Source organism: Drosophila elegans, unplaced genomic scaffold, assembly GCF_018152505.1.
Source record: "Drosophila elegans isolate 14027-0461.03 unplaced genomic scaffold, ASM1815250v1 contig_476, whole genome shotgun sequence".
NCBI classification, from domain to species: Eukaryota; Metazoa; Arthropoda; class Insecta; order Diptera; family Drosophilidae; genus Drosophila; species Drosophila elegans.
The window spans coordinates 2,121,058-2,147,880 of record NW_024545863.1 but is presented as its reverse complement, the minus strand read 5'-3'; the positions used below and the strand labels follow the sequence as shown (position 1 = coordinate 2,147,880).

The 26,823-nt window shown below is 43.1% G+C and overlaps 6 protein-coding genes across 8 annotated transcripts in view; 1 reads left to right on the top strand and 5 right to left on the bottom strand.

Moving 5' to 3' along the window:
* Nucleotides 1–11,634, top strand: part of LOC108148608 (protein similar) — a 70,636-nt gene extending 59,002 nt beyond the window's left edge. For both annotated transcript variants that reach the window (XM_017275685.2, XM_017275684.2), the window contains exons 11-12: nt 1,227–1,882; nt 9,980–11,634. In XM_017275685.2, coding sequence (XP_017131174.1) covers nt 1,227–1,882; nt 9,980–10,615 — 1,292 coding nt within the window. In that variant the 3' untranslated portion in view covers nt 10,616–11,634. The remainder of the gene's footprint in view (nt 1–1,226; nt 1,883–9,979) is intronic.
* An 83-nt stretch (nt 11,635–11,717) lies between these two features.
* Nucleotides 11,718–13,106, bottom strand: LOC108148609. The gene is made up of 3 exons (XM_017275688.2): nt 12,795–13,106; nt 12,375–12,681; nt 11,718–12,277 (listed from the first exon to the last, which is right to left on the bottom strand). Exons 1-3 carry the CDS (start codon nt 13,035–13,037, stop codon nt 11,937–11,939), a joined length of 891 nt encoding a protein of 296 aa, XP_017131177.1. The 5' UTR covers nt 13,038–13,106; the 3' UTR covers nt 11,718–11,936.
* Nucleotides 13,107–13,893: 787 nt separating this feature from the next.
* On the bottom strand, nt 13,894–14,827 carry LOC108148610. The gene is made up of 3 exons (XM_017275689.1): nt 14,323–14,827; nt 14,125–14,266; nt 13,894–14,062 (listed from the first exon to the last, which is right to left on the bottom strand). Exons 1-3 carry the CDS (start codon nt 14,825–14,827, stop codon nt 13,894–13,896), a joined length of 816 nt encoding a protein of 271 aa, XP_017131178.1.
* A 1,561-nt stretch (nt 14,828–16,388) lies between these two features.
* Nucleotides 16,389–20,309, bottom strand: LOC108149001. Its single transcript, XM_017276345.1, has 4 exons — nt 19,613–20,309; nt 18,991–19,153; nt 18,666–18,921; nt 16,389–18,609 (listed from the first exon to the last, which is right to left on the bottom strand). Exons 1-4 carry the CDS (start codon nt 20,157–20,159, stop codon nt 16,531–16,533), a joined length of 3,045 nt encoding a protein of 1,014 aa, XP_017131834.1. The 5' UTR covers nt 20,160–20,309; the 3' UTR covers nt 16,389–16,530.
* A 700-nt stretch (nt 20,310–21,009) lies between these two features.
* Nucleotides 21,010–24,488, bottom strand: LOC108148678. The gene is made up of 3 exons (XM_017275817.2): nt 23,888–24,488; nt 22,199–23,485; nt 21,010–22,140 (listed from the first exon to the last, which is right to left on the bottom strand). Exons 1-3 carry the CDS (start codon nt 24,313–24,315, stop codon nt 21,093–21,095), a joined length of 2,763 nt encoding a protein of 920 aa, XP_017131306.1. The 5' UTR covers nt 24,316–24,488; the 3' UTR covers nt 21,010–21,092.
* Nucleotides 24,489–24,786: 298 nt separating this feature from the next.
* LOC108148680 (triosephosphate isomerase) lies at nt 24,787–26,525 on the bottom strand. 2 transcript variants are annotated; one of them, XM_017275818.2, is made up of 3 exons: nt 26,271–26,525; nt 25,515–26,102; nt 24,787–25,451 (listed from the first exon to the last, which is right to left on the bottom strand). In XM_017275818.2, the coding sequence occupies exons 1-3, from the start codon at nt 26,508–26,510 to the stop codon at nt 25,245–25,247; spliced, it is 1,035 nt and encodes a 344-aa protein (XP_017131307.1). In that variant the 5' UTR covers nt 26,511–26,525; the 3' UTR covers nt 24,787–25,244. The 2 variants fall into 2 exon arrangements, with proteins under 2 accessions (XP_017131307.1, XP_017131308.1); XM_017275819.2 differs by having other exon boundaries at nt 26,243–26,273.
* Nucleotides 26,526–26,823: the final 298 nt, after the last annotated feature.

Genomic DNA, 26,823 nt, shown 5'->3' with positions numbered 1-26,823 from the left:
CAGGAAGCAATGTGTGAGAATCTAAAAACAGTGGTAAAAATTATAAAAACATCAAAATAAATAGAAGAACTAATAGTTCAGAAGTTAAATTAATAAAAAACTATTTTTATAAATAACTATTTTAATAGATATTTAATTCTATAGACTATATCAAAGAAATTAAATTAAGGACTATAAACAGAAATATCAACTCTTAGAAAAAAAGAAGGCACATAAAAGAACAAAAATATTTGAGCAATTGATGGTTAATTATGGAGTGGAAACTTTACGACACTTTCGTTTGTTTTAATAGAAAGACACTTTTGATAGATCTAACAGAGCTGAATAGATTGATTTACGGTCCCTTGGGACTGTTTTCCCCATTGGCTTTTGAAACATTCCACAAAGTCGCCTCCTGGCTCTTGGAAAGGCCTAATTTTATGGCAGTTCCTCGGCTAAAAATAACCGTGGAAACTTGCTTTATTTTTTATGATATGCTGCCAACGCACACGCTCGCTCTCCAACGCCTACATGTAAAAATAGAGGCAAATATAAAGAAAATTTCGGAATTTCTGTTGCGTGTCGCGCAAGATGTCACTTGGTTTTTGGGTAGGGTTTTTTTTTTTGTGGGTGGATTGCGGGAGAGCTAATTGATGTGGGTCTACCCCTCAGCTCCAGTGGTTTGTAAGCGATTTGCGTAATTTTCACACATTGCTCTCTTACCTTTGACACATGTCACGGTGCCGTGAGGTCTGTGATTGATGCCCAGAAAGTGGCGGAGTCGGTGACACCAGCTCCTGGCCCCGTCAATTGTATTGACTGCAAGTGCTGGGTCTTATGACAGGCAGTACAACGAGGGGTGTTCATTGACAGATGCCTTTAGGCCTTTATGAATTTTTTTTACTAGCTAATCGCGCCTGATTTATGCCGCACACACCAGGCGAAAAAAAAAACGAAACAAACTGTAGATATTAGCTACTTATTGTATAGATACCAAGAAACAGAGACAAAGACAGGCAGGTATATATATTTATATATATGGTTGTATAGAATGTGCTCAGTTATTTATGTGCAGAATGTTTGCGGCAGCCAAATGTTATTGTTTTAAATTAGCACCAATGTCATGGACAAAGGAATTAATTTTTGGCTGGCATTCGAATCTATAAATTTGAGGATTATACTGAATATTTCTTTGAAAACTTTATTTATTTATTACTGACTCTATTTGACTTTGCCTTTTATTTTAGCCGCTAACCTGGACTGCTGGGACCTACTGCAAATGCACGTGGCCGAGTCGGCTCCCGTGAGTCCCTCCTCACCTGCTCCCTGCAAGGTTACCACCATTCAGTTGCTCCAGCAGCAACAGCAGCAACTGCAGCAGCAGCAGCAGCAGCAGAATATCATCTTGAATGCAGTGCCATTGATCACCATTCAGAATAATAAGGGATTGATGCAACAACAGCAGCAGCAGGAGCAGCTGCAGCAGCCGGGTTTGAAGCTTCTAAATGGAGCGCCGGTGACCACCAAGGCCACCATTCGCCTGGTGGAGAGCAAACCAACCACCACGACGCAGCAGCGAGTGGCCAAGGTGAACCTCGTCCAGCCCCAGCAGCAGCAGCATGGAAACAAGCGACACCTGAACAGCGCGACAGGGACAGGAAACCCTGTGGAATCGAAGCGCCTGAAGAGCGGCACCATCTGCCTGGACGTGCAGTCGCCACAGCTGCTCCAACAGCTGATTGGCAAGGATCAGGCTCAGCACCAGACGCAGGCAGCCAAGCGAGCGGGCAGCGAACGCTGGTCGCAATCGTCGGAGAGCAAGCAGCAGAAACAGCAGCAGCAGCAGCAGCAACAGCAGCAATCGAACTCGGTCTTGAAGAATCTGCTGGTCAGCGGACGCGATGTAAGTGCCGGCTACTGCATTGTGCCCATGCGGCCCAAGAAGCAGCTGGCCAAGGTCTAGAATCTATCGATAAGAGACCTATACCCGCCTCTCAATTAGCTAATGGAAGCACCACCCACAGCCGGCTATGATTAACAAAACCCAAGGATTGTTAGGCTAAGCGAATGGACAAGCCCATTTCTACAATTTGTCTTTGTAAATGGATCGATTTTATATTGCTAGAAACTAGAAAATACGACTACAACTGCATGAGCTAAACTACTGTAAACTTTAAACTGTAAACTGTAAACTGTAACCAACAGAGCAACCTCCTCCCGCTGCGAGAGGAAGGCGGGCCTAGTTTTAGTCCGTTTTTGTAGTCCCTAGACCTTAGTCGTTAGATATATATGATATAGCGGATAGCTCTAGTCTAGATGTGTAAGTGAGCTGCAAGTTGCAGCTGCAGCGTGGACTTTAAAATTATAAATTTGTAGACTATTCAAAATAGTGCTAACCGACCGAACCGGAACGATCCAAACCAATCCAATCCAATCCAATCCGATGCGAACCAGAGCGATTGGTGATCGATAATTATTAAGTTGTAGCTTGGCGCGATTTGTTGATTTCATTTTAAGTTACAGACCCTAAGACATAAGCCGTACGTACGCCTAAGCAAGTTGTTAAAAATCTTCTGTTCTGTTGAGCAAATTCTGTTGTACATAAGCGAGGAGCGGTAGGATTATACTATTATTCGAGTAGCTATAGCGAGTGATCAACGCGCCGTAGACGAGAATCATCACAGCGGATCGCAGACGCACAATCCGGACGTAGGTTTTTAGCGATGTAGAAGATGAGTGGAGGGAATGCGAATCAGAATCAGAGAACGATTGCAATAAAATTGTAAACTATATAAATTCAAATACGGCAACTTTAAGTTTTTTACTGTGATAGCATTTGCTTTTGTTGTTTGAGTTACCGGCATCCATCAGGTTTATGTTCTAGACCTTATCCCTATGATTTCTGTTAACTTATTCGAGCAATTTGTTAGATGTGTAAGCTTTGACTGAGCAAAAAGCAGCAGCAGCAGCAGCAGTGCAGGAATACGGATATATGAAAGATATGATTCAAAGACAGGAAGCGTTTGTTTTCGAGTTCATTTTTGGCCTTTTTGTTGTTGTGCATTTGGAATACCACCAAGGAGCACAAGCAGATAATCCATGTAAATTGTCAAAATTTGTGAACGAAAAGTAGCAAAATTGAAAACTGAAATTCGAGCGCTGAAGGTACAAAACAAAAAAGAGAAAAGGAAATCCCTATAGGAAAGTTAAAAGATGAAGCAACTTTAAGCTAGGCAAATATGCACACTAGTTCTAGTGAAAAGTCAAAACTAAACAAAAACTACAACACATATACATTGAGCAACTATTAGCAATTAAAGAACAATCCTCGTGTTGTCAGCGTTTTCTATCGCAGTGTAGATACGCCAGCGCACACACACACACGCATATATAAATATATATATATAGAGATATACCTAGAATTAGTTGTATAGACATAGTGCGTAAATAGAACAAACCTCGGGTCGCCACTGAAGCTTTAACCTGGCAGGAGATTTCGTTTCTTATTAGTTGTCGTTTTAATTTAGTTTGTAGTTCCTTTGTTTTGTTTTTATTAGCGTTAAATACACCTAAACGAAGGAGAAGTCAATTTTCCAATAACGAAAGAAAAAACCAAAAAACATTATCCAACGTTGTGTTTGTTTTGATTTCCCTTATTATTTGTTCTTTTGGGGCCCTTGAATATTTAAAAAAAAAAACCCCCCCCTATTGATTTTCCATCGTGTACTGACCTACATACTTGAAGTGGGTGGTGGAGGCTTTGTGGTGTGTATATGCCAACCAATTTCTCATTGTGTCGCCCGGCAGCTTAATTAACTTTCTGAGACTTGTAACATAGCGATGGCGTGTCTGACGCACATCGCTGGCAATACGAAACCGAAATCATAAATATCCAGCTGGCAAATATATAAAGCTACGGCGGCAGGCAAACAAATTTACACGCAACTAATAACCCCTCTTTCGGTTGGGAATTTAAAATGCCGAAACTCCCACTATTGACACGGCTTTAGTCAGGCCATTGAATTGGGATTTCTGCCCTTTTCCTCCTTTGACAAACCGATAAAACCCAGAGGCAGCGCGTGCCGCATTCTAGCCTGAGTTTGGGCTTCACATTCGTATTGATTTTGCACCTCCAACTCGGTGTGGTAGTCCTCCCAGAAACCAAACAACCCGGTTCTATCCTTTGCCTGCTTTACTTTCCTTTTCGCTGCGCACAGCTGACGCTCTTCGCTGCGATAGTCCCTTCACTTTCACTCTCACTCCGACTTTCACTTTTCACTTTCCTCTCTCTTTTATTTCCGAACTCTCTCTCTCTCTCTTTTGTTTCACCGCACGTGTCTCTTATGTGCTGAAATACCCCCGGGTTTTTGGTTTACTACTCGACTCGCTTTTTATGGCCTACACGAGCTACCCACTCTGGACTACGGACTAAGGACGACGGACGACGGACTCCGGACTTTTTGCGTCACGGCTGGCGCTTTTCCGTAGTCCCTGCATTAATGAATCGCCCCGACGAGGCCGTAATTGGCTGCAGCTTCTCCGGAACCGGAGACCCAATTTGCATTATTCTCGGGCGACACATGTGTGTGTGTACGTGGCCAAATATTTGCTCCCTACTTAGGAACGTCCTATGTCCCCCTTTACTTTATTTGCTTTATTTACTTTGCGACTTTTTTCCTTTTGTTTGTCCAGGCAAAAAAGCTTCGCTGGTTAAATAGAACAATTCATAGTGGAAATTGCCAGATAGATCAGTTCGTAACCGCATCTACCTCGTGTGGCAAAATCAAAAATAAATGAAACTAAAACTGAAACCGAAACTACCTCCGGATCAGCCATCAAAATAGTAACCTCAACGAAAAACGAAGGCCAAAAAAAGAAAAAAGACAGACGGATGTAAAAACCCAGGCGCCCCACTAGTAAATTTTACTTTTAGCAAATTGACAAGCAATCCTCGAGATATTAACTAGACAAATACCAGATAACTTAGCATATATTCCTCTCGATAATCATTTAGTCAGAGCTCCAAAGTGGGGTCTTGAGAATATTTGAATAATTATTATAGCCCAAAAAGACTGCGAGCCGAAAACTCTGAAAAATTATATACACATAGCGCGGAACTTATACTTTTAGATCTAAGCAGGGATGTAAATAAGGAAAGTTATAGAACGAGGCGGAAAAACACCAGAAAAGCTAGTAAGCTAGGAAAACTCTCAAAATTAATCGATGTGGCTTTAACTAAACATAAACTATAGGTCTCCATGCATGGGGAGTAGCCAGTAATCTGCCTAATATATAGCTACGATATCGAGATAGTATTAACTAAACCCCGCGCAAGTCAAATTCAAATCGACTAACGATAACAATAACAATAACGACTTGGTAGTAGACGATCACGGATCCCAATCATCACATTTAGTTGAAATTTTTCGCGTTACGTATGACAGGTGAAGAGGGAGGCCAGGAAAGGAAAGAGGAGGGAACTGAAGTTGGGTCAGATGCAGATGCAGATGCAGATGGGTAGCTTTATCGCGACGGAGTGCAAAATCGGGAACGAGAATCGAACAGAAAGTACATACAATACCACAAATATACCACATATACCTCAGTACATGCATAAGTACGATCGTGTAGGTCGTTCGGGGGAACTTTCCCTCGATCGGCGCTTACTTACATACCTCGTGTATACATATACATATAACATTAACTAAAATATACATACATATACATACCTATCCTAAAAGCATATGCCTATTCCGACTTTTGATAGTTCAATACACCTTAGTGAATGTTGTGCGACCCTTTGATAACGAGCGTTTTTTACTACCTCCAATTCTTGTTGTGTGTGTCTCGCATTTATAGCAAAGAATTAACTAGAGCCCCCAAAACAAAAACCTAAACCTAAACTAAAACTAAAACTAAAACCTAAACTAAATTAAAGCGAAAGCAAGTCTAGAGCAAGTAAATTAAAGTAAACTAAACTAAATGTTGTGTAATTTTTATAGCCTACTTATGTGCGTCGAATACCTCGAAAAAAGCTTCAGTAAAGTAACGAAAAGTAAAGTAAATTTAGTGAAATTTTGTGAGTCACCTCAACACACAGACAGCCTGCCCCTATGAAAATACAGATTTATTGTGCAACTTTATTAGCTGTAATTTCGGGCCAGCAAATGAAGACAGCCCCCTCCTAATACTGTACACACACACACACCCTTGACATATCCGTTTACTGTAGCTCTCGTTTTGGCCAACTCATCATAATTCAAGAGAAGCAGTCAAGGTGACAAGCACTTTGTGTGCCTTGCAATTGATTTGGCGGCTGGCTGATTTTGATTAATGCTATCGTTCTCCCCGGGATTGTGAGTCATCTTGGCTTCCCAATCCGAGCAGTCAATTTGAAGTTCATGCGGAGCTATTCCCACTCCCGTTTGGCCTTGATTAATTGTGCTGGCATTATGCAAAATTATATTATGATTGCCAAAGATCAACAGGTCGTAGTTGTATCTACAAAAGTAACCTTTGCCCCGACGCTCGTTTGTCAGAAGTGGCGAACAAATGAAGAGTCATTTTCATGGGGCATTTGCTTTTATTTGCCATGCCAACAAATCTCTTCAGCCTCCGCCGGTTAATTTGCAACAATTACTTGTGTTTGTCGACAGACTAAGCTGCTTATATTGTTATGTGAGACCCAAAAAAAGGAACCCCTTTCCCACACGAACAACACACACGAACAACACCGAGAATACCTCCAGTCCCACAAGATGTTAGTGTAATTTGAAAGCGTAGAGCGAAACTAGCCTTGAATTAGACTCGAAACGAATCGAATCGAATCGATCCGCTATGTAAGGCAAAAACTAGTGTGTAAACGCCGCAAAGTATGCAATATTATACATATATACACCTATATACATAAATATATATATATATATATACAAGATGTCAAGCAACTTATACATATACAAGCGAATGTAGTACGATACGATATGGCATATGATATGATATCTGGATTATAAAGTATTTTAATAAACTTTTAATAAATATTTTAGTAAATCCAATAAAACAATAAAGCCGAAACCCCAGTGAATCAACTGATACAGCAGATAAGAGGAAAACGTCTCGGAGAAAAGCTGGGGATTTGTGTTTTTCTTTGGAAAAGTATGAGCTGGAATGGGCGTCGTCGATGTTTACAAGTTTTTCCTTCGATTTATGTGCATACATTGGCCTTCGGGCATATTTGTATTGACAGGCCGGTCCGGGGAATTGATTAATCTCCATTCGGCATTTTGTATTTGCCTGCTCTCCACCAGTCTCTCCACTGACTGGCAATTTATTAAAATCTTTTGATTGGAATAAATGATGCTGCCAGCTAATCAAGTTGCCCCAACTTGTCCTGTCTCTGGAATTGAATTCCATTTCCTTCTATTGTCTTGCCTCTTCAAGTCAAACACTTAAGTATGCCGAGCACATCCAAACACACGGATAACTTTTCTCTCTTATCTTGAGATTTTCGTTTTACTTTCTGGCCAAATTTAAATCTTTCGCTTCGTTTGCCTGCAAATAAATGACGAATTTTCGTCACACACGAGCGCTGTGTTGAAATTAAATTCCGCAAAACATTCTTGCCACCCTCCATTTGTTGGAAATATACCTAGCGACAATTGCATTACGTATACGCCACAATGTCTCCTTGGCCGATATGGCTGCATGAGTTATTCAAGTTTATTGCTTATTGATTTCGGGCCCCAGTTTTCAATTTCAATTTCACCTCGTTATGGTGGGTCTGGGGAAATATGGAGGCCAATCCTTTCGAGCGTTTTCCCAGAAGCCTTCCGTTGCGTAGTATTACGCAATAAGAGTCGAGTTTAAGAAAATGTTACTGTAGTCCTTGAGTACATTTGCTGCCTACTTTTTCTTTTTATTATGCGGTGACAGCAGATTTTTCTGCAGAAAGTTGTTGAAGCAAAGTTTCCCTTTAATTGCTTTTATTTTTCTATTGGACTTTGGTGGGCCATGTGGGCGTGGCACGTGGCGTCGATGAAATGCGATGCCATAAAAAGGAAAAATCCAATTAGACGGCTTTAAACGCAGACGACTGCTGTGCTGCAAAGCCAACTCAGCAGAACACTGGGGAAATCCGCCATAAAGTCGGCGCAAAGCTGCTGCCTAAGACATCAAATTGAGGGAGCGAAGGAGGACTGCCAATTATTGTAATGCCTTGGCATTTCCGGAAACCTTTCACACGGACAATGCCGTTTTTATCTAATAGTTTTGCCTATTGCGTGGCAGCAATTGCCTTTAATAATTTATTGCAGCATATTAGACCAATGCTCGAGTCCTGGCAGGCATGCCACACAATATATCAAACAATAAACCTATTACACGGGCTCCTACTTTTTCCATCGATGTCCTGGGGGGCATTGCGCGTGCCACTGGAGTTTCTCATCATTTCGTTACGCATACGCCCTGTCACCCGTGGACAGGGAAACATGTTGTTGGCTGTTTCCCATTGCCTTCGATGATAAAATGCCCGAAGCCGTGGGTTCTTTCTGAGACAGATGTCACTGCTAAGACTTTCACTTTCATTGTCTTCCGTTTTGTTTGCCCATCGCTCAACTTACAGCACTTTCTATTTCATTCCCTAATTGCTGCAATTAGCACTAGCTGCAATCGAAGACCAACAGTTCACGATAAAAGCATGGCAAACAGAGGACAGGGATGCGGTTCAATGGACTGCACTTGAACCCTTGCCCATTGGTCATCATCACACTCGTCGCTTAATTTTTGGCAACTTTATCATCGTCATTGGCAGTTGTCAAAGCCTGCACTGGAAATCATTTGTCTTTAAAAGATATTTAATTGGGTACTTATTTAACTTAAGAAGGAACAAATGATTTTGAGATGCTACAAGTTATTTTGCAGATTTTGCAGGCAAGGTCACACTGCATATTTTGTATAGATTGGTCACACTTTTAAGTTTTTTAATGCCTCTATATCTTAGGTAATATTTGATCAAAACTTCTACGACAATATGTTATTTTCTCTGTTCAAAAAATGCAGACGGCGGCTTGGCAGCGGTCGAAATTGATATATTCCCCACTTCCTGTCAGTCTGACTGACGGGAATGGAAATGCGCACTGACTGGTGGCTCTTAAAGCGAAAGTGGGGGCGTTCTTTGTGTCAATCCAAAATCCCGAGCATAATAATGTCCCGCCGCTGGATTCTGTTTCAACGCTAGCAGCGGGACCCATTCCCAACCATCATTAAAATATGATTTATTGCGGGTTTCCCAGCCCCATCCACCGACTTTGGGTTGGACTTTCCCGCTTTACTTTTCTCCGGCTGAGAGCTTCCCGCTGTTGCCGTCTTTCCTGGGGCTTTCCACAGGGACTAGGGCTTGAGCCTTTTTAAGCGAGTGACTTTAAACATCTTCATGCCGCCGACTTAGCCCAGTTTTTCCGCTCAATTTTCATTTGACTGTCAAGGTATCAAAATCTCCCTACAGGTCTCAGCGAGTTAATAGCCGGCATTTGCATAGGAATAGGCACGAATCTCAGTCAAAAGTTACATTCTCCAGGGAGATTTGGGGAATAATTTGTCTGCAAATCGGTTAATTTAAATTAATTTACGCACTGATTTAGGTACTTAAGTTATAATTGTAATTTCAATTGTAAGCTATTAGTTATGAATACCAATAAGTTAAGAGTAATTAAGGCAATTAAGAAAATCGATCCATTTACCACAACAAATTTGTAATAATGAATCCTTGGGTAAACCCCTTTCAGCTATGGAGTGCCTTCTACACAGAAAGAAACTTGTGTTAAATAAAATAATTAACTTTGAGTTCTATCTTCAAAAGATGTATTAACGATGTGTACAAACTGATTTTATATTTCGGCAGTATAAAGTTACTTTCTGTTTATTTTTTTGTATATCAAATGAAAAAAACCTTTTACTAATGTATTGTTTTACTTTCTCTCTTTTCCTTTTCTGCCCCAAAAAACAGGGTAGCGAATCCGAGCCTATGATGATAGATGACGACAACCACTCCATCGGCCAGTCAGTGGCTCTGGGCAAATACGCTTTGCCCCTGCATTGCCACACCTCCACGTCGGCGGTGTTGCGGGACTATCACAACAATCCGCTGATCAGCGGCACCAACTTCCAGCTGTCTCCCGTCTTTGGGGGCTCAGATGCTGGAGGAGGTGACTGTGACGCCAGGTCGGTCGTGTCCCTGGATGATTCGTTGCCTCCGGGCTTGACGGCTTGCGATACGGATGCCTCTAGCGACAGTGGCATCGATGAGCACAGCCTGGTGGATGGGGCATCGGGGTCACCTCGTAAACGGCTTTCCCTAACTTCCACCACCAGTGAGCAGGCAGAAACTGCACCACCGCCCCTGGATGCGGTAATCCCAGTGATCCAGCAGGCGGGTGAAGAGGAGCTCGAGACTTGTGGCCCCAACAGTAATGCCCCCAGCAGCAGGAAGACCTCCATTTCGTTCCTGGACAGCAGCAATCCCCTGCTGCACACGCCGGCGATGATGGACCTGTGCAACGATGACTACATCATGGGCGAGGGTGGCTTCGAGTTCAGCGACAACCAGTTGGAGCAGGTCCTGGGATGGCCAGAAATTGCTTAGGTTTAACGCCTTTGCATGCACTGCATTTGATGAGAGGGCATTTGTTTTTGGGCTGATGAGGAAAAAAACATTGAAATTAAACTGAGCATCGAAGAAAAAAGCTAACCAAAAGATTGATTTTGAGCCTTGCGTGAAAGTAGTACCCCAAAACACCACCCCACCCACGTACACACCAAACCCCCGAACGAACACTTGACCCCTGACCCCATGCTAACCGACACACATTTACAAACAGGAAGGGTTAATCACACTTGAATAGTTTTGTAGCCATGTTAACTGCCTAGAACAGAAGAATATACACGTATGTAATTTAGTCTTAATGTTTTTCTATATGCAAACCATTTACACAACAACAACAACAGGATGAGGAGCAATTTAGCAGCGGAGAAGGCGTACCAGTCGAAAAAATAACGATAAACTTAAAAATATACGAAAAGAAAATATCTTGAAAAAAAATGTTCATAGTTTTTTGCTAGAAGGCTCAAACAAGTTTTTTGGTGATGGTTGTATTCTGTTTTATAACTTTCAAGCGGAAAAGCTGTGACGAAAAAAAAAGTTTTTAAACATGTTTTACAATAAAATATAAAAAATCAAAAACAAAAAAAACCCAAAAAAAATATACAATAATGTAATTCTTAGTTTAAGTCATTAATTTCAATGTTTTCAAATGCTACAATGAATGTTTGTAGAAATTATAATATTTTAATTTTAATTATTTAAACTAAGTAAATATCTATTCAATTCAGTTTATCTTAACTTTCAGGCTATACTTTGTGCATTTCTTATAAAGTTATCTTTGTGTCAATCATTTTCAATAATTTCTCGATTTCTATTATCAATTGATTACCGATTGTTTATGTAAAATTAGTTTTAGTTCTGTTTAAGGCGCATCATACACAACAAACTGTTTGCTTGCTCTAATCCAAATCACTTCAATGTTCAGTGTTTTTAAAATTGTTTTAATATTAATTGGCAAAATAAATATAGAATTCATTTCGATGAAAGTTGCATGCAGAAAATCTGTGCTTCGTTTTTTTATTGGGTAGTGAATTGGATTCCTTTTATAGCATTTTATGTACGGTATTTAATGGTAAGTAACTTAACTACATTCGCCGTTAACGTTGAATTCGCCCCCACATTTGTATCCATGACGCAAACCATAGACGTATGAAACATGTAGAATTCATGTATAAATCTGTAACATTCATGGAAATAAGACGTAGAACCCGTTGTATGTAAGTAAAACGAAAGAAAATAGGTATTACATGTTTAATAAAAAACAATAAATTTAATTGAGTGGTATAAGAAATTAAATTAAATCCTATTTAAACTGCACATTATTGCGCAAGAGCTCCAGGATTTGTTCTTCAGGAGCCGTCCATTTGCAGGTCGGATACGTAATGGTGCAGTGATTGCTCGATATGACCTTTCCAGCTTCGATGGCCTCACGGAAAGCGGATTGCTCCAGCCATGCCATCAGCCAAGGCCATTTGGTGGCTCCATCCAAAAGGTGTTCCATATCCGTGGCCCCGCCCTTTATCACTTTTTGTCCTGCGCTGTAAGTCAAAGTGCAAATGGATTTTAGCAGGCACATGGATAGATCCACATCGTTCTTGAGAAACGTTCGCTCAACGACTCCCAAAATATTGGGAAGACTAGTAGCTGAGAAAAGAACGAGAAATTAATTGGATTAAAAGGTAACAAAATAAATACACAATCATTTTGTGCTAAATAAACAATTTAGTATTTAGTAACTTACCCACACGATCTCCAGTTTCATTTCGGTAGATCAGCTTAAAATTGTCCAAAAATCCAGGAAAGCTCAAGCTCTCATCGTCAAGTTTTCTGGAGGTGGCATTGGCAGGAATGGGTGCCGGTGTAGAGTACGAAGCATCCTCCTCCGAAGATTTTGGTTTAAGTATAGAAGAATTCCCGAAAATTGGACGATTTTCATCTCCTGTGATGGCCTCCAATCCCAAGCTGCGTATGATGTGTCCCACAAGGACTCCACCTACAACCACAAGTCCACAGCTCACAACTGCCGCCGAATTGACTATAACAAGTGGCTAAAGCAGAGGTATTTAAGGTATTTAAGTATCAATCTAGTCAAAAATTAGTTAATAAGTTTTAACACGGTTTTTCAGACACACTTTTTAGGTTAAATATTTTAAACACCTACCTTCGGTGGAGCATTTCGCTTTCTTTTGACAGGCACCTCTAGAAAAGGTACTAGATAATCCAAGCCTAAGGCGATGTTTTTGCCCACTGCATCGAAGGATATAAGCTTGAATCCCTGGCCAGGTTGGTTCCTTGAGCTGTGCTGCTTGGGCAGTTTTACCGATCCTTGCTGCTCCTCACCACTGGCAGCCCAAATAACAGCAAAACTCGCCAGGAGAGCACAGGTCAGGTACAATAGCTTCATTTTTCCGCTGGCAGATCCGTCTGGATGGGCTGTCGCCGAACATTTGAATCAATTTGCCAGGCGGTGTCACCAGCACACTTTTCATCCAACACCGCCGATCTGCTTCGATGGCTTGCCTATGCACTCAACAAAATTTGTACATTTTTGCGATAAGATAATTTTAACATTATGCTATTATTAAATTCATTAAAAAAAGTGTTAGTATTATAAATATTAAGTGTTTTTGTTCATTTTAAAATATATAGTTTGCAATTCTCCCGTTTTTGGTTTTTCGGAAAATTTTGAATTGTTATATTTAAATATCATAAATTTTAAAACAGATTGTGGTGAGTACTTTTTAATTAATACTTTGGAAGGAATAGTCGAAGAGTCAAATGAATTTTCAAATTATTTTTTGTAAAATAAAACATTAAGTTTTATTATGGTGTAATTGCCGCTTGGCTGGCTCTTGGTTGCTATAATTTTCGACTGAGACTCCAGTTCCCACTCGTGTCTTTTAAACAAAATGCAACAAATTGGGGAGTGTGACATAACTGGGATGGAGGTGGGAAAACGATTAGCCAGAGGAAATGTCGGGCCAGATGAAAGCGGATGATGGCTACGGCTACCTTCTCTAATTGGGGGAGAAGTGGAAGAAATTACGCTAATTTCCCGGCATTTCCATTGCATAAACAAACATTCGTTGGTGGTAAACAAAAATGCTGTCAAGTTTTTGATATTTCTTTTTCTTTATTTTATTTGTTTTGAAAACTATTAAATTGCAGTTTTAATCTCAAATTATTTAGTTCTTAGAGTAATATACTAGGATAAAATAAATAGGTAGTGTTAATCGTATTTTAAATAGTGTTTATGGTAGTTATCCATTAAAAAACTTGAGGACTTGGGGTAAGCCTCCAGACTTCTTGTTAAAGTGGTTCGGCCATCGACAGCTTTGATAAGTGTGAGTACAACTGCGACTGCTCCTTGAGGATTGAATGGCATGGAAAACTGCAGTTCCATCAACAAAAGAGTGAATCCAGGGAGGACTGTAAATTAAATAAATAATTATTCCATTTTTGAACATTGTTCTAAACTAAAGATGTCTTGCCTGGTCAACACATTTAGAGCCCTGGCATATCCAGAAGACAGATTCTTTTGCAGGTACTGGCAGATCATCCGCTGCACACAAACAGACATGTCGATGTTGTGTTCCTCCAATTGTGATTCCACTACATCAGTCAGCCGGCGCACTAAATAAGAATTGATTTGTTAGACTTAATTTGCGATTTATCTTTCAACTACTTACTGCCTCTTTCTGGATCAGATTTGTAGCCATAACCATTGCCTACAGAAGTGATTACAAGAGGGGCTATGAGTAGTCGTACTACTGCTGCAATCACTGCTCCTGCGGCCACCACAACGGCTGTGTTTATTATGGCTCCAGTTCGTAAGTTAAGGACATTCTGGATAGCATCGCGGGCCAGGTTCATGCTCCTTTTCACAGGTATTTTGAGGAACGGTACGATGAACTCCAGTTCCACACTGACATCCTCGCCGCTGGCATGAAAATGGAAACCGCGTCCCTCGCGTTCTAGTCCGCGATTTTCATTTTCCTCCAAACTAAATTCCATATCCATTCTTTCACTTGGCTGACGAGGCTCAAAGTCGCGGAATCGAAGCATTCTGGCACTGGCATTGCCGTAAAAATCCGCGTAGCTGAGTTCACTCCCACCAACACTTTCTCCAAAGTAACCCAATAATGGAAATAGGGCCATTGTGCCCAACAAATGCAAGATTCGCATCAACCACATGTTGTCGCCCGAGCGGTTGGAATTTGTCTGATCGTCACTCCAAAACTCGGAGCACGCTTTGTAAGCTCCACGAAGTCGCAGAATTACATGCCACTCGCTCCGGCAATCAAGGTATGATACTTATTTAGTCGGAAAACTAAGCGCAAGACGGAGGCGCGACTTTAACGCTTTGTGAGCTGCGAGCTCTCGGATTCGCAAATGGCAGATGGGCAACGATTGATTGAATAACGATAACTGATTCGCAAAGGATAAGAAAAGAAAACGTGCAGACTTAAAGAAGTGATTCAACAAATTTAAATCGGAGGAGGTGGTGCTTTTGATAAAGTAGGCGCAACAGTCCGCGACGAAAGCGACACGTAAAAAAAGATTTTTTTATTCAATTTGATGTTAAGTTAGAAATATAGCTTTTTACGACTTAACAATCTTAATATAAATATAAAGGCTAAATAAAAATAAACATAAATAACTAAGGACTGATTTTTTTAGTAATTAATTGTTGATTTAAAATGGTTTAACAAGTACAGATAGAGAAGTTTTTTAGTTTTATATTTGTATTATTTATATCTTCTCCAAGTTTAAAAAATGTATTGTTTATGATACAATTTTTTCTAAAATGCACCAAAAATTTTCTCTGCGCAGTGGGAACCTAAGGTAAACTCTACTTATTAGAAAGACATTTGCGAGCAGCTATCGAGCGGAAAATTTGCATATTCCGCGAAGTGTCGCGCTTATGGGCTGCAGTTATGTCACCAACAGTGCGACAAAGGTTAGGTAAACAAAACGGGATTAAGCAAGGGCTCCATGGGAATTATTTGAGACTTTCTTGGTTCCTCATTGCTCTACCAATTTTAACTGCTGAATGTGTTATAGTGTTAAGGTTAGATAAACAACACAGCGTTAGAGTAACGACCTCTAAGAGGCACTTCTTGGTTAAACCTCTCATTTGAAAGTAAGGGTTAAATAAACAATATTTTTGAAATAATGATAGCAAAGATATGATCTTTGGACTGTTAATTATGGTTTAGAAAACAGTTAGGTAAAGGTTAGGTAAACATAAACAATTTAATATAATGACTGCAATGTGAACATGTTGGGTGGTATTTTCTTTTAAGATATTTATCATTATTATTCTTTATGATAAACAAAATGTATAACATTTTTCTTTATAAATTACTTTGCAGCAAAGTATCATACAGCTCACTAAAGTCCGATTTCAAAAAGACATGTCCTTAAAGGTTTGTAGCCAACAGAAAAGTTACCTAATATCACCCCTTTTAAGGCCATAACTTTTCTTACAGATATCCGATTTTGAAAAGGAATGGCTCTATAAGTTTGTGTTTTTATGCTCTAAGAATCTGCGTTTAAAGTTTGGTTTGAAATTTTGGGTCGATTTTCTTGATATTTTAATGATGGTACCCCTTTCCTTTTTTCCAAATATGGGTTTGCAGAAAAGTGACCTAATATAAGCACTACTAAGGTCATAACTTTTCTTACAGATATCCGATTTTGAAAAGGAATAACTCTATAAGAATGGACCGTTTGTACCCAAAACAAAAACTGATTTTCTAAGTTTCCTGTTTATTAAAACTTACAATTTTACGCGGTTGATTTTGATCGGAACATTGGTGGTAGGCTAAAATCGTGTGTGGAATGGGGGGTAGGGGATGTGGATATATATGTACAAGCGACCCGGTTAAATGAAACTAGGGGAAATAACTATCGGAGGAGCGAGCACAGATGGTGGGATCGAATCGTACGAGCTTTTTAGTTCTCCTTTTGATTCTTTGGCGCTGCTTTTCCTTGGTCTTTTCATAGGACCAGGGTTCCGTTCGCTGTGGAGCACTGGGCGGATAGGCGGCCTGATCGAGGAGTCTCATGTGATGGCCACTCAGCGGGAGTTCCGAGTCCGTGGAGTAATTTGGGGGACTGTGAATGGGCGCTACAGTGTGCACCCGTGCTTGTGTTTGAACGGAGTTATTGTTGACGCGGCTGTAAATGCAGGAATCGTGGTACTCCTGCCCAGCAAAACCTCCAGCCACGCGACCCGGCTCCACCTTCTTTTTCTTCTGCTTCTTGGGAATGTTCCGCATCTTGGGCGTCTCGGGCACCTCCTGGATGACGCCCTTGCCATATATCCAGTTGAACGGCTTCTGCCGCTCGCCCATCACACAGCTCTCGTACTGAACTGTGGCATCGGGCATGTGGGGATACAGACTGGGCATGACCCAATCTCTCTCGTCGTACTGCACGGCGGTGTTTGTCACATGGGTGCTCTTCAGTCGCTCCGGATGCATCAACCCGGCCGGTGGAGTGACCCCGAAGTCGAACTCCGCCTCGCTGTCGGAGGTGTCCGTCAGCACAAGGTCATCCTCGCAGGACTCTATTCGCCGACGCTCGCACTCCTTTCGCACATGATAGATCAGCCTCTTCTTGTCCACGAAGCTACGGCAATAGCAGGTCATCAATGGCTTGTGGCAGGAGCACTTGCTGAAGCCCATGCCCTTGAGACAGCGCTTCAAGTCGCGCAGCTCCTTCACCAGCGGATTCTGCACAATGCGGAACTGCACGGGCTTCATGTTCACATAAGGATTGGCGGAGCGCGAAAGAGTCTTGGCATCTTTGAGCGGACGCAAAGTGATGGTGTACACATCGTTCTTCTTTTCTATATGCAGCGTGGGCACCTGCACCAAATCCTCCGGCTTCTCACCTGCTGGAGTCTTCGGTGACTTCTTGTGGTTGTAGTACGACATGTACTTCGAAACGGGCACGTTGTCCACGGGAAAGTCCTTGAGGAAGTAGCGCATCAGGCCGCGAATGGAGCGGCGGATGGCCCCGGGTCGCCAGCCGGGCTTGGAGGCCAGTGGATGGGCTGTCCATAGCCAGCCCATGTGGCTGGGCACCTTCCTGTTGTCTCCGCCATCCAAAGTGACTTTCGGCCTCACCCGTGGACTGTACATGGAGTAATACCTGGACCTGAAAGGACGCTTACTTTTCAAGCGACGCTTCTTAGGTTTTACAACTTGGCAGGCATCCTCTGAAGCTTCGGCATTTCCGCCCTCTTTTCTTTTTGGAGATGTCATCCCCTTCTTGTGTGCCTTGGCCAAATTACAGGCCTCCGTGCAAATTTCCTGAATCTTTTTTTTCTCATCGGGCACTTTAACGTTGAAGAGATCTCTTAGTTCGGCAAAAACCTTGGCCAAATCCTGGGGCTTGGACTCGCCCTCTGGAAGTGCTGGCTTTTTGGTGACCGACTGAGCCGCCTTGGTTGTGGAGGATTCACGAATGCTGCGCCTTAAGAGTTGGTAGTCCCTTACTATAGTTTCAAAGGCCTCCGAGGTGTGCCCGGGGTCATCGCGTTCTCCATCCGCCGAACATCCCTCCACCGACCCGAGGTCGAAGCTGAGATCCTCCACGGGGTTCTCCAGATGGTCCAGCAGGATCTGTTGGGCCGTGGCTGACTCGTCGTAGGCTCGCTCCTTGAACTCCGGCACCGGTTTGTAGCCACAGCAAGGACAGGCGGCCACTTTGGGCAGCCAGGAGACGTCCTCGCCGCAGAGGGCACAGGATCTGGTGTTGCTGATGTGCATCTGTCGCAGTTTCGGGAAGGAATGCTGTTGGCACAGTCGGTTGGTGTTCCCCTCGCCCAGTATGTTTCTCTGGCAGGCGGAGAATTGGGCGGCAGGTGCTGCTGGAGGTTCAAAGGTCACACAACAGTCGTCCACATTGGGACAGGAGTAAACGGGATAAGGTCCCGCCATGTCCACCAGTCGAGGAGGTGAATCCTAAGGGGTTTTATTTATACATAAATAATCTAGGAGTACCTTTAAAGTTTGCCCACCTGATATCCGGCGAAATTCTGGCCCCTATCTTCGCAGCCAGAGGGACACTCCGTGGCCGTAGGCGTGGGCTCATCCATATCGCTGGGCATAAATCCCACGCAGGGATCAATGGAAGAGGAGGAGTAATTGCCACCCGACATGTACGAGATGTCCTGCGGATCCACATTCATGTCCATGCAGCTGGTCCCCTTTTTCTTCCGCCCCCCGGAGCAACATCCCCGCTCCTGGCCGCCCGCCAAACGTCCGTCCGCAACTCTATTGAAGTTCAGGTACTATCGCATTCAGGCGGCTCGAGGATCAGGTCCCTTTGGTGGCGCTACTTACTCTTTGATCGTCTGGCAGCGCATCTGCATCGCGAACCGGATGTTGATGAGGCCGACGGTGCAGCCCTTGCAGGTCAGCTCCACATTGGCATCGTGCACGATCTCGGTGAACTCGTTGATCATGCGGTTGACCACCGCCGCAGGTGGGAAGTAGCAGCCTCGAGCTAAAAATAAGTCATAAGTAACATTTTTGCTAGTCCTGGGTAATATATTAGTTTACTACCTCACCAGTAACTGTGAAAAATGATTATACATGGACTGATTTCAATTCAAATCAAGGCCGTTTTTTAAATTTTGTTTTAATTTTGCTTTCATCATAATTAAAATAAACAATTTGGGGACCGCTTTGACTTAAATTTTATTTTTAATTTAATTTAATCACTAATAAATAAAACCAACAATCCGAAGACCGCTTTACTTAAGATTTACGTAAAAAATTTACATGTTGGTGATCCATAGTCACGTTGATACTTAAATTTCTAAGAATTTGTATTACTTTAATGACGAAGTCGAAATTAAGAGAACAACGCTCCGTTTTTTCGTAAGTTTATTTTGTTCTTAATATTTTTTTCGTGGATTTTGGGGGTAAACGAGAGTAGTGCTGTAATGCTGTAAACACTCACCGATCTCCTTGCGCAAGTAGATCACGGATATGGTAATGCCCTCGGCTAGCTGCCTCTGCAAACACTCGGGTTCCATTTGGAAGGTCTTGTCAGGATTTAAAGGAAGACAGTTGACATTGATGCGACTGTCGTCCAGGCAGATCTTGCATTTACGGCACACATTAGCCTTGACTTGCAACTGATCTCGGCACTTGAAATCCCTGCCAGGCAAATCGAGTCTCTGGACGATGAGCTTGGCGGCAAAACAGCGCATGTAGTCTTTGTTCGGTTTGCCCTTCTGACCAGGAGCCGGGCACCTGGGCTGGTAGACCTCCTCCCGATTTTGAACCGGACACGAGGAACAGCAGCATGAGTTCTTTTTCTTGTCCTTTTCCTGGCTCTTGCCTTTCTCCTGGTAAGTGGAGCAGTGCATGTAGTCCGCCTTGCAACTGGCCAGTCGGGTGCTGATCATCCCGCGATGCTTGTAGTAGTTATCCCAGTCCATCAGCTCCTCCACAGGTTTCTCCTTCTTTTCCGGCGGCGCCGGATTGCAATCTAAAGTCGCCATCCTGAACGGAAATTAATCGAACCCGGGTCGTCCACGAGCTTAAAAATTTCCTTGCACAAATAATTTTAAAAGCGCGCGAGGAACGCCACGATAATTCACATAAAATTATACAATTTAAATGGGAGTTAAGCCTGAAGCGATCGACCTGAACTATCAATAGAGAATGAGTCAGGTTGTCATATTGGCTCAGGAAGTTATGGAGAAGCAAAACTTACGGCATCCTGAGTTATTTTCAATTGAACTTTCTTTCGTAAGTTAATTAATAAAATAATTAGACAGATTCCATTCAAAGACCCTTTTAAGATTCATTAACTAAGAGAACAAGCTAATAAGTTGACTGTAATCATTGATTTTAATCTTTAAATAAGTATTTTAATTTGGATTTTATTTAATTGTTAATATATGGCTTCGCCAAATAAACAAGGGAATTAAATATGCACTCCTTATTTAAAAGTTGCCTCCAAAAAAATCCTTAATAATTTCCTAAGTTATTATTTATTTAACATTCGGTTGTAATTTAACTTATGAAACAGATTAATGTATTAAATCTATAGTAACTAAGAGGACAAGCGAATATGTTGACATTTCGAAGTTATATTTCTAAGTTGCAAGTCCTTAAACTTACATATACAATTGTTTTTTAATGTTCTGTTTTTAATTTGTCATTTTTTATATAAAATTATTGATAAATTGCATTGCAAAAAAATACCTAAACTTGCATTTCTGGGTGGTATAAATTTACCCATTAAGTTTCTTCTACATTCTTTAAAAATCTTGACTATTATTTTTGGTAGTTTCGTAAAAAACTAAGGTGTGTTTCCTAAAGAAGCATTTTAAAGTCCAAAAAATATATATTTTAATATTTTAAGCTTTATTTAGGGAGCCAAAGTCTTCATCTTTCATTTTGAGATTTAAAAGTTGTTGGTCTGAAAGTCAGTACATTTGCACGTAACCCGGGGAGCTGGACCGGTGCCAAGGTCTGTTCAGCGGGGTGGGATCATCGAAACGACGTGGATTGTCGTAGCCGCCAACGTTGCGGAAAGGTAGCTGCTTGCGCGGCTTCTTCTTGGGCGGATTCTTCATCAGAGGCTTCGGCGGAGGGGCGTGGATATTGCCCTTTCCGTAGAGCCAGGGGAACTTCTTCTTGCGCTCGCCCATCACACAGGCGCCGTACTGGACCAGCATGTTGGCCGGATGCGGATACATGGTGGGTGCGGCCCAGTCGTGGTCCACATACTGGGTCTCCACATGGGCAGTGTCCGGTTTCCTCAGACGCTCCGGTTTTATAACGCCCGCGGGTGGAGTGACCCCAAACTCGTACTCCCGATCACTGTCATCATCCTCACTATACGGGGAGTAGACAAAGGAATCGGAGTTACTGGGCCATCCTCGTTGGTGACACAGGTTCTCCAACTCGTACTGAAGGCGCTTCTTGTCGTTGTGACTCCGGCAGAAACAACTGGCCACCGGACGACGACAAGTGCAAGGGGCGAATCCCTTGTCCTGCAGGGCCACTCTAATCTGGCGAAGTCCTGCCGCCACGGGATCTTTGGTGATGCGGAAGACCACGGGCTTCATGCTCGCATAGGGATTGGCACTGGAGGCCAGGCTTTTGGGGTCCTTCAAGGGACGCAGTGTGATGATGTACTCATCACCCTTGCGACTTATGTGCAGTGTGGGATGCTGCACCAAGGGCTCCTCCTCCTTGTTCTTGCGGCACTTGCGACGGCGGTAGTGGTAACGCGACAGGCAGAGATTATCCACTGGATAGTCCCTGAGGAAATAGGTCATCAGTTGGCGAATGGGACGGGCAATGGCTCCCGGACGCCAGGACTTGTGGCGCGCCAACTCGCTCTTGGTCCACATCCAACCCATGTGACTGGGGATCTTACAATAGCCCGTGTATTTGCTGTCCGAGATGCAGTCAAGGTGTCCTATGCGAGAGTCCTTGGGCTGCTTCTTGAGGTTCAGAAAGGTGTAGCTGTGATACAACGTTTATTTTATGATTAAATATACATTTAAGTAATAAACCATCTCACCATCTGGACTTCTTGTGGTGAATGGACTTCCTTTTGGCTCGCACTTTGGGTGGCGAGGGATAGGCCTTGTCAATCTCGTTAAGAGCCTTCTGCAGTGATTTCCTGGCCCTTCTGCGGGCCTTGGCTGTTTTGGTATTCCGGCAGGCGGCTTCACATTCCTTGTGCAGCTCCTGAGCCACTGCATCCGCCTCATCGGCTTCCTTCTTCTTGCCATACATATTACGCATCTCCGTGAAGATCGAGATCAATTGGGCACGACGCTGTGATGTATCCGAATTGCTCTTCCTCAGCTGATTCTGTTCCGGCGAGGACTTGGTCTTGGACACGGATGCCCGTTCATTTTGGGCCTGTGCCAGAGGCTGCACCTTGTTTTCGTTGTCCTGGAAGAAATTCTCGCAGAGTTTGCGGATGCGACAGCGAGTGCAGGGCTGGCCGCCCAGGCAATCACATTGCTTGGGCGCATTGGGATCATCGGTTACTCGGTGTTTCCTCGCCCTGTCGCCCGCTGCCTCATCATCTGCGCCTAAAGAGTCAGACGAAGCCAGTTCACAGGGCTTCTTGCGCAGCGAGTCCCTCAAAAGCTGCTGGGCTGTGGCCGTCAGATCATAGGGCTCCTCACTGGCATGTATGTCCTCGAAGGTCTTGTAGCCGCAGTAGGGACAAGCCGAGATCTTGGGCAGCCAACTGATGTCCGATTGGCAGAGCTGGCAGAGCACCGGTGGCTTATAGGCCTGATGTGTGAGTTCAGGTTCTTTCACGGGACACGAGCCCATTATCCTGCGACGTGCCTGTTGCTCCCGAGAGGCGGTCAAGGATAAGGCCTTTCGCTTCCTCGGAGGCTTCTCCGCCTCGAACTCATTGATGTCACAGGAGGTGGTGTCGGTAATAGGACCAGATGACCTGCACTGACAATGCCAGCGACGAGACTTCTCATGCGAACACGGCGCATTGGGCACCTTGATTTGGTCCAGACCCAGTTCATCAATCAGCTTTTTGAGGGCAGCCCGATCTCGCTTCTTCGCCTCCTTGTCGTCCTGTGGCACCTGCATCCCCGCCAGGTAGCAGCCACATCTGGTGGTTGCACCACCTTTATTATCCTCCATCTCGGCCGCCACATGAGGACATTGGAAGGGTGCCCCGGCATGTGACATCAGGCGCTCATCCGTGATGCAGGCATTGGTTGGACACTTTCCAGATCGTCCCAGGGTGAAGATAATGTCCCTTTTGTTGATCGAATGGTCCACAGGCTTGCACACGTCGTAGCAGCCAAATGGAATCAGGCCGCGGCTAAAAAGTATATAATAATAATATTATAATATGTAATATAATAAGTACATAATCATAATTACAAAAATAGTATATAAATCACTATCTTATATGGCCACAAATCTGTGGATTATGTTTTGGATCTCTGTATAATCAAATACCATGGCTGTGACTAATTAACTATTTTTTGAATGCATTACTTATTTATTTATAAACTAAAAAGTTATGATAATGAAATAAATTTCCATTGGCATTGCTTTGGACAATCTTTTTGCACAATCTAATAACAATTTTTCTCATAAGATTTACTTTTTTTATGCTTTTGAAGATTGTTTTAATAATAATTAAAAATCATTGCTAATGCTTATAGGAACAACTATGGCAAGTACCCACTAAAAATTGCAAACGATTTCATCTACTTACTTGATGTCCGGAGAATCGGCACTGATTTTCAAGAGTAGCTCCACCTCACCAACTTTATTCTTGCCGTTGGTCAGTTCCACCACAATTTGCTGGGTAACCGAGAAGGAGGGATCTGTAAGCTGTCGCAGAATGGAGGAGCTCAGCATGCCCGTGCCGGATCCTATCAGCTCATCGTTCTTCTTTAGGGTTACACCTATGCCCCTAGAGGTCAGCGAACCGATCACCTCGCAGGGACTGGCCGTAAAACCACCCAACTTATCTGCGGGAAACTGATCCACGAACAGCCGTTCCAAGGACAGCTCCTCAAAGTCCTCGAACAACCGCACTGAGTAGATGGGTCTTCCACCTTCGCTAAAACTAGCCGAATTCCGGGTAATCGGCACACTGGAGGTCACCAGAATGACATCGAAGTCATAGCTCTGCGTCATGGTTTTGCTTCTATGAAAATATCGCTAAAATCAAGTTAAGAATTTTCTTCACTGTCTATGGATTTAGCTAAAACTTCTGAAATTTTTCAAAACTATAAAACTCCAGTCTGAATAAAATCGATGTGTACAGAAACAAATATTACAAATAAAGGGACGAAGAATCTATGTGTTAGTCATTTGTCACTTTGCTAATTTGGCAGAGGCCACTTGGCTTCAAAATATTTACCTTGCTTCAAAAAAAAAATAAACAGAAAATATAAAAATGATCTAGAAAATTATTAATCTTAAGGCGCTTTCATAATGGCAAAGTTTTGTATATAATCTAGAAACAAGCAGATAAGCAATGAACTCTAACCAAAAGTATAAACTGTTTTTTTTCTTATCTCATATTAAATTAAGCTATCTTATGATACATAGGTAATTATTAAAAGCTTTTTTTTTGGTAGATTATTAAAAATTGTTTTTTACCCATTAATCTATTAAGTATGCTTTTAATAATGATTTGATATTACGTGCTCTTATCAAAAATTAAGTAATAAGTCTGCCAGTATAAGGTCCACAGAGGTGACACATATATGTACAAGCCTTGTCGCCAAACCATTTGCGCTAAAAATAACTAAATCATAAACATTCTTGCAAAAAATAAGGCACTCGTTTTTTTTTTTTTTTGTATATGAGTAAATGAGTTGCGTATAATTATTGCCAGAATAATTTAAGATTTACACAATGGACTATACGTTTAACAACAGGGATGTGTGTAGCTGGGTAACTATGAATTTGGAACTGCTCTGGTTGTGACAACAACAACAACAACAACAACGACGTGTGTGTGTGCGTAATGCAGGTGCGGTCTGGAGTCCTTGGCCAGGACCTTTTCCGCAGGCAGTTCGTCGAGTTGCAAACGATGGGATGCTTGGAGATCGAACTGCTTATTGCCGGGCATTGATGATGTCCACGAACTCGGGCTTCAGGGAGGCACCTCCGACCAGGAAGCCATCGATGTCGGGCTTCTTGGCCAGCTCCTTGGCATTGGCAGCGGTCACGGATCCACCATACTGGATGCGCAGGGCGGCGGATACCTCCTTGGAGATGTTGTCGCTCAGCCATTGACGCAGGAAGGCGTGCACCTCCTGGGCCTGCAAAGTAGATAAACAATTAGTTAGTTCTGTAAAGGATTAGGGATAGAAGAAAAACCCCACCTGATCGGGAGTGGCGGTCTTGCCGGTGCCAATGGCCCAGACGGGCTCGTAGGCCACCACCACGTTCTTCCAGTCCTTGATCTTCTGGGCATAGGCGCACATCTGGCGGGCCACCACCTCGTTGGTCTTGCCGGCTTCGCGCTCCTCCAGGGTCTCACCGATGCAGGCGATGACCTTGAGGCCCTCGGCCAGGGCATGCTCGGCCTTCTCGGCGATCAGGGCATCGGACTCGTTGAAGATGGCACGACGCTCCGAGTGCCCAAGGATCACCCAGTCGGCACCGATGTCCTTCAACATGGCCGGCGAGATTTCGCCGGTGAAGGCGCCCTTGGCCACCTTGTAGGCATTCTGGCCGGCCAGGCCCATTTCGCAGGGCAGCAGATTGCGGGCGTACATCAGGTAGATGGCCGGGCAGCCGATGACCACCTCGGTGTTGGGGTCCAGGGCGGCCGAACTGAGCGTCTTGGCAATCTCGGCGATCGACTTCTGGTCGCCGTTCATCTTCCAGTTTCCTCCCACGCAGAATTTTCGGGCGCTCATGTTGCTGTTGTTGTCGGTGTTACAATCGGTGCTGAAATTGGCGTAGAACTGCAAAGTCGGGGGTGTAAAATAGTGGAAAGTAAGTCGAGTGTTTGAAACTGGTAATTTCGAGTGACTGGAGGCTCGCCGTTAACTTTTCCGTTTAGTAATTGGCCAAATTTCAGGAGAAATTACCGGCACACACCCACCTCGAAGCTCGTCTGCTGATGTACTAACCTTCTTTTGACCTTCGTATGTCTTCCACTGGCACTTGAAAAGCTTTGGAAAAACAGCTGTGAATTTGCCCAGCAGAGCTTGCGAAACGACGCCTTTTAGTACCTCCGCCGTAACACCACCCACAGTGGGTTGGTTCTGTTCCATGATGAGATGGAACTGGCGGTGCAGGAGGAACGGTATAGAAATGGAAATACGCTGGACACAGTAACTGCAGACTTTGTGGCTAACTGCCGAATGCATCTCTACTTTGGTCCACAAAATTATAGTTTTGTCAAAGACAATAAAATAGTAATTCTAACATTATATAAGCGGCTTGCTGGCATTTTAAAATTTGTTTTGGGGCTCAGCTTAGCAGAGACTTAAACCCACTGGTGGGGGAAAGTGGTTTGGGGTCGCTCCCAGAAAGCTGTGGAAAAGCTTTTAGAACACCAGGCTTGTCATCTCTTGCTACTAAGAAAATGTACTAAAAAAAGATACAAACTTATACCCTACTCTAGAGCATAGATCCCTTTGTGGTACCATAGAACATGGCATCTTAAAATTTTTCTAGATA

Excerpts from the sequence above, each read along its gene's own strand:
- LOC108148610 (XM_017275689.1), bottom strand. The coding sequence starts at position 14,827 with ATGTGGTTGATGCGAATCTTGCATTTGTTGGGCACAATGGCCCTATTT. Across the intron at positions 14,267-14,322 it reads ATCTGATCCAGAAAGAGGCA|TGCGCCGGCTGACTGATGTA; the intron begins GTAAGTAGTTGA and ends ATTCTTATTTAG. Across the intron at positions 14,063-14,124 it reads GCTCTAAATGTGTTGACCAG|TCCTCCCTGGATTCACTCTT; the intron begins GCAAGACATCTT and ends TTTAATTTACAG.
- LOC108149001 (XM_017276345.1), bottom strand. The coding sequence starts at position 20,159 with ATGGCGACTTTAGATTGCAATCCGGCGCCGCCGGAAAAGAAGGAGAAA. Across the intron at positions 19,154-19,612 it reads CTACTTGCGCAAGGAGATCG|CTCGAGGCTGCTACTTCCCA; the intron begins GTGAGTGTTTAC and ends ACTTATTTTTAG. Across the intron at positions 18,922-18,990 it reads CGCTGCCAGACGATCAAAGA|AGTTGCGGACGGACGTTTGG; the intron begins GTAAGTAGCGCC and ends GAACTTCAATAG.
- LOC108148609 (XM_017275688.2), bottom strand. The coding sequence starts at position 13,037 with ATGAAGCTATTGTACCTGACCTGTGCTCTCCTGGCGAGTTTTGCTGTT. Across the intron at positions 12,682-12,794 it reads AGCGAAATGCTCCACCGAAG|CCACTTGTTATAGTCAATTC; the intron begins GTAGGTGTTTAA and ends CCTCTGCTTTAG. Across the intron at positions 12,278-12,374 it reads TGAAACTGGAGATCGTGTGG|CTACTAGTCTTCCCAATATT; the intron begins GTAAGTTACTAA and ends TTCTTTTCTCAG.
- LOC108148680 (XM_017275818.2), bottom strand. The coding sequence starts at position 26,510 with ATGCATTCGGCAGTTAGCCACAAAGTCTGCAGTTACTGTGTCCAGCGT. Across the intron at positions 26,103-26,270 it reads CATACGAAGGTCAAAAGAAG|TTCTACGCCAATTTCAGCAC; the intron begins GTTAGTACATCA and ends CCGACTTTGCAG. Across the intron at positions 25,452-25,514 it reads AGACCGCCACTCCCGATCAG|GCCCAGGAGGTGCACGCCTT; the intron begins GTGGGGTTTTTC and ends TCTACTTTGCAG.
- LOC108148678 (XM_017275817.2), bottom strand. The coding sequence starts at position 24,315 with ATGACGCAGAGCTATGACTTCGATGTCATTCTGGTGACCTCCAGTGTG. Across the intron at positions 23,486-23,887 it reads GCCGATTCTCCGGACATCAA|CCGCGGCCTGATTCCATTTG; the intron begins GTAAGTAGATGA and ends TATACTTTTTAG. Across the intron at positions 22,141-22,198 it reads CACCACAAGAAGTCCAGATG|CTACACCTTTCTGAACCTCA; the intron begins GTGAGATGGTTT and ends GTTGTATCACAG.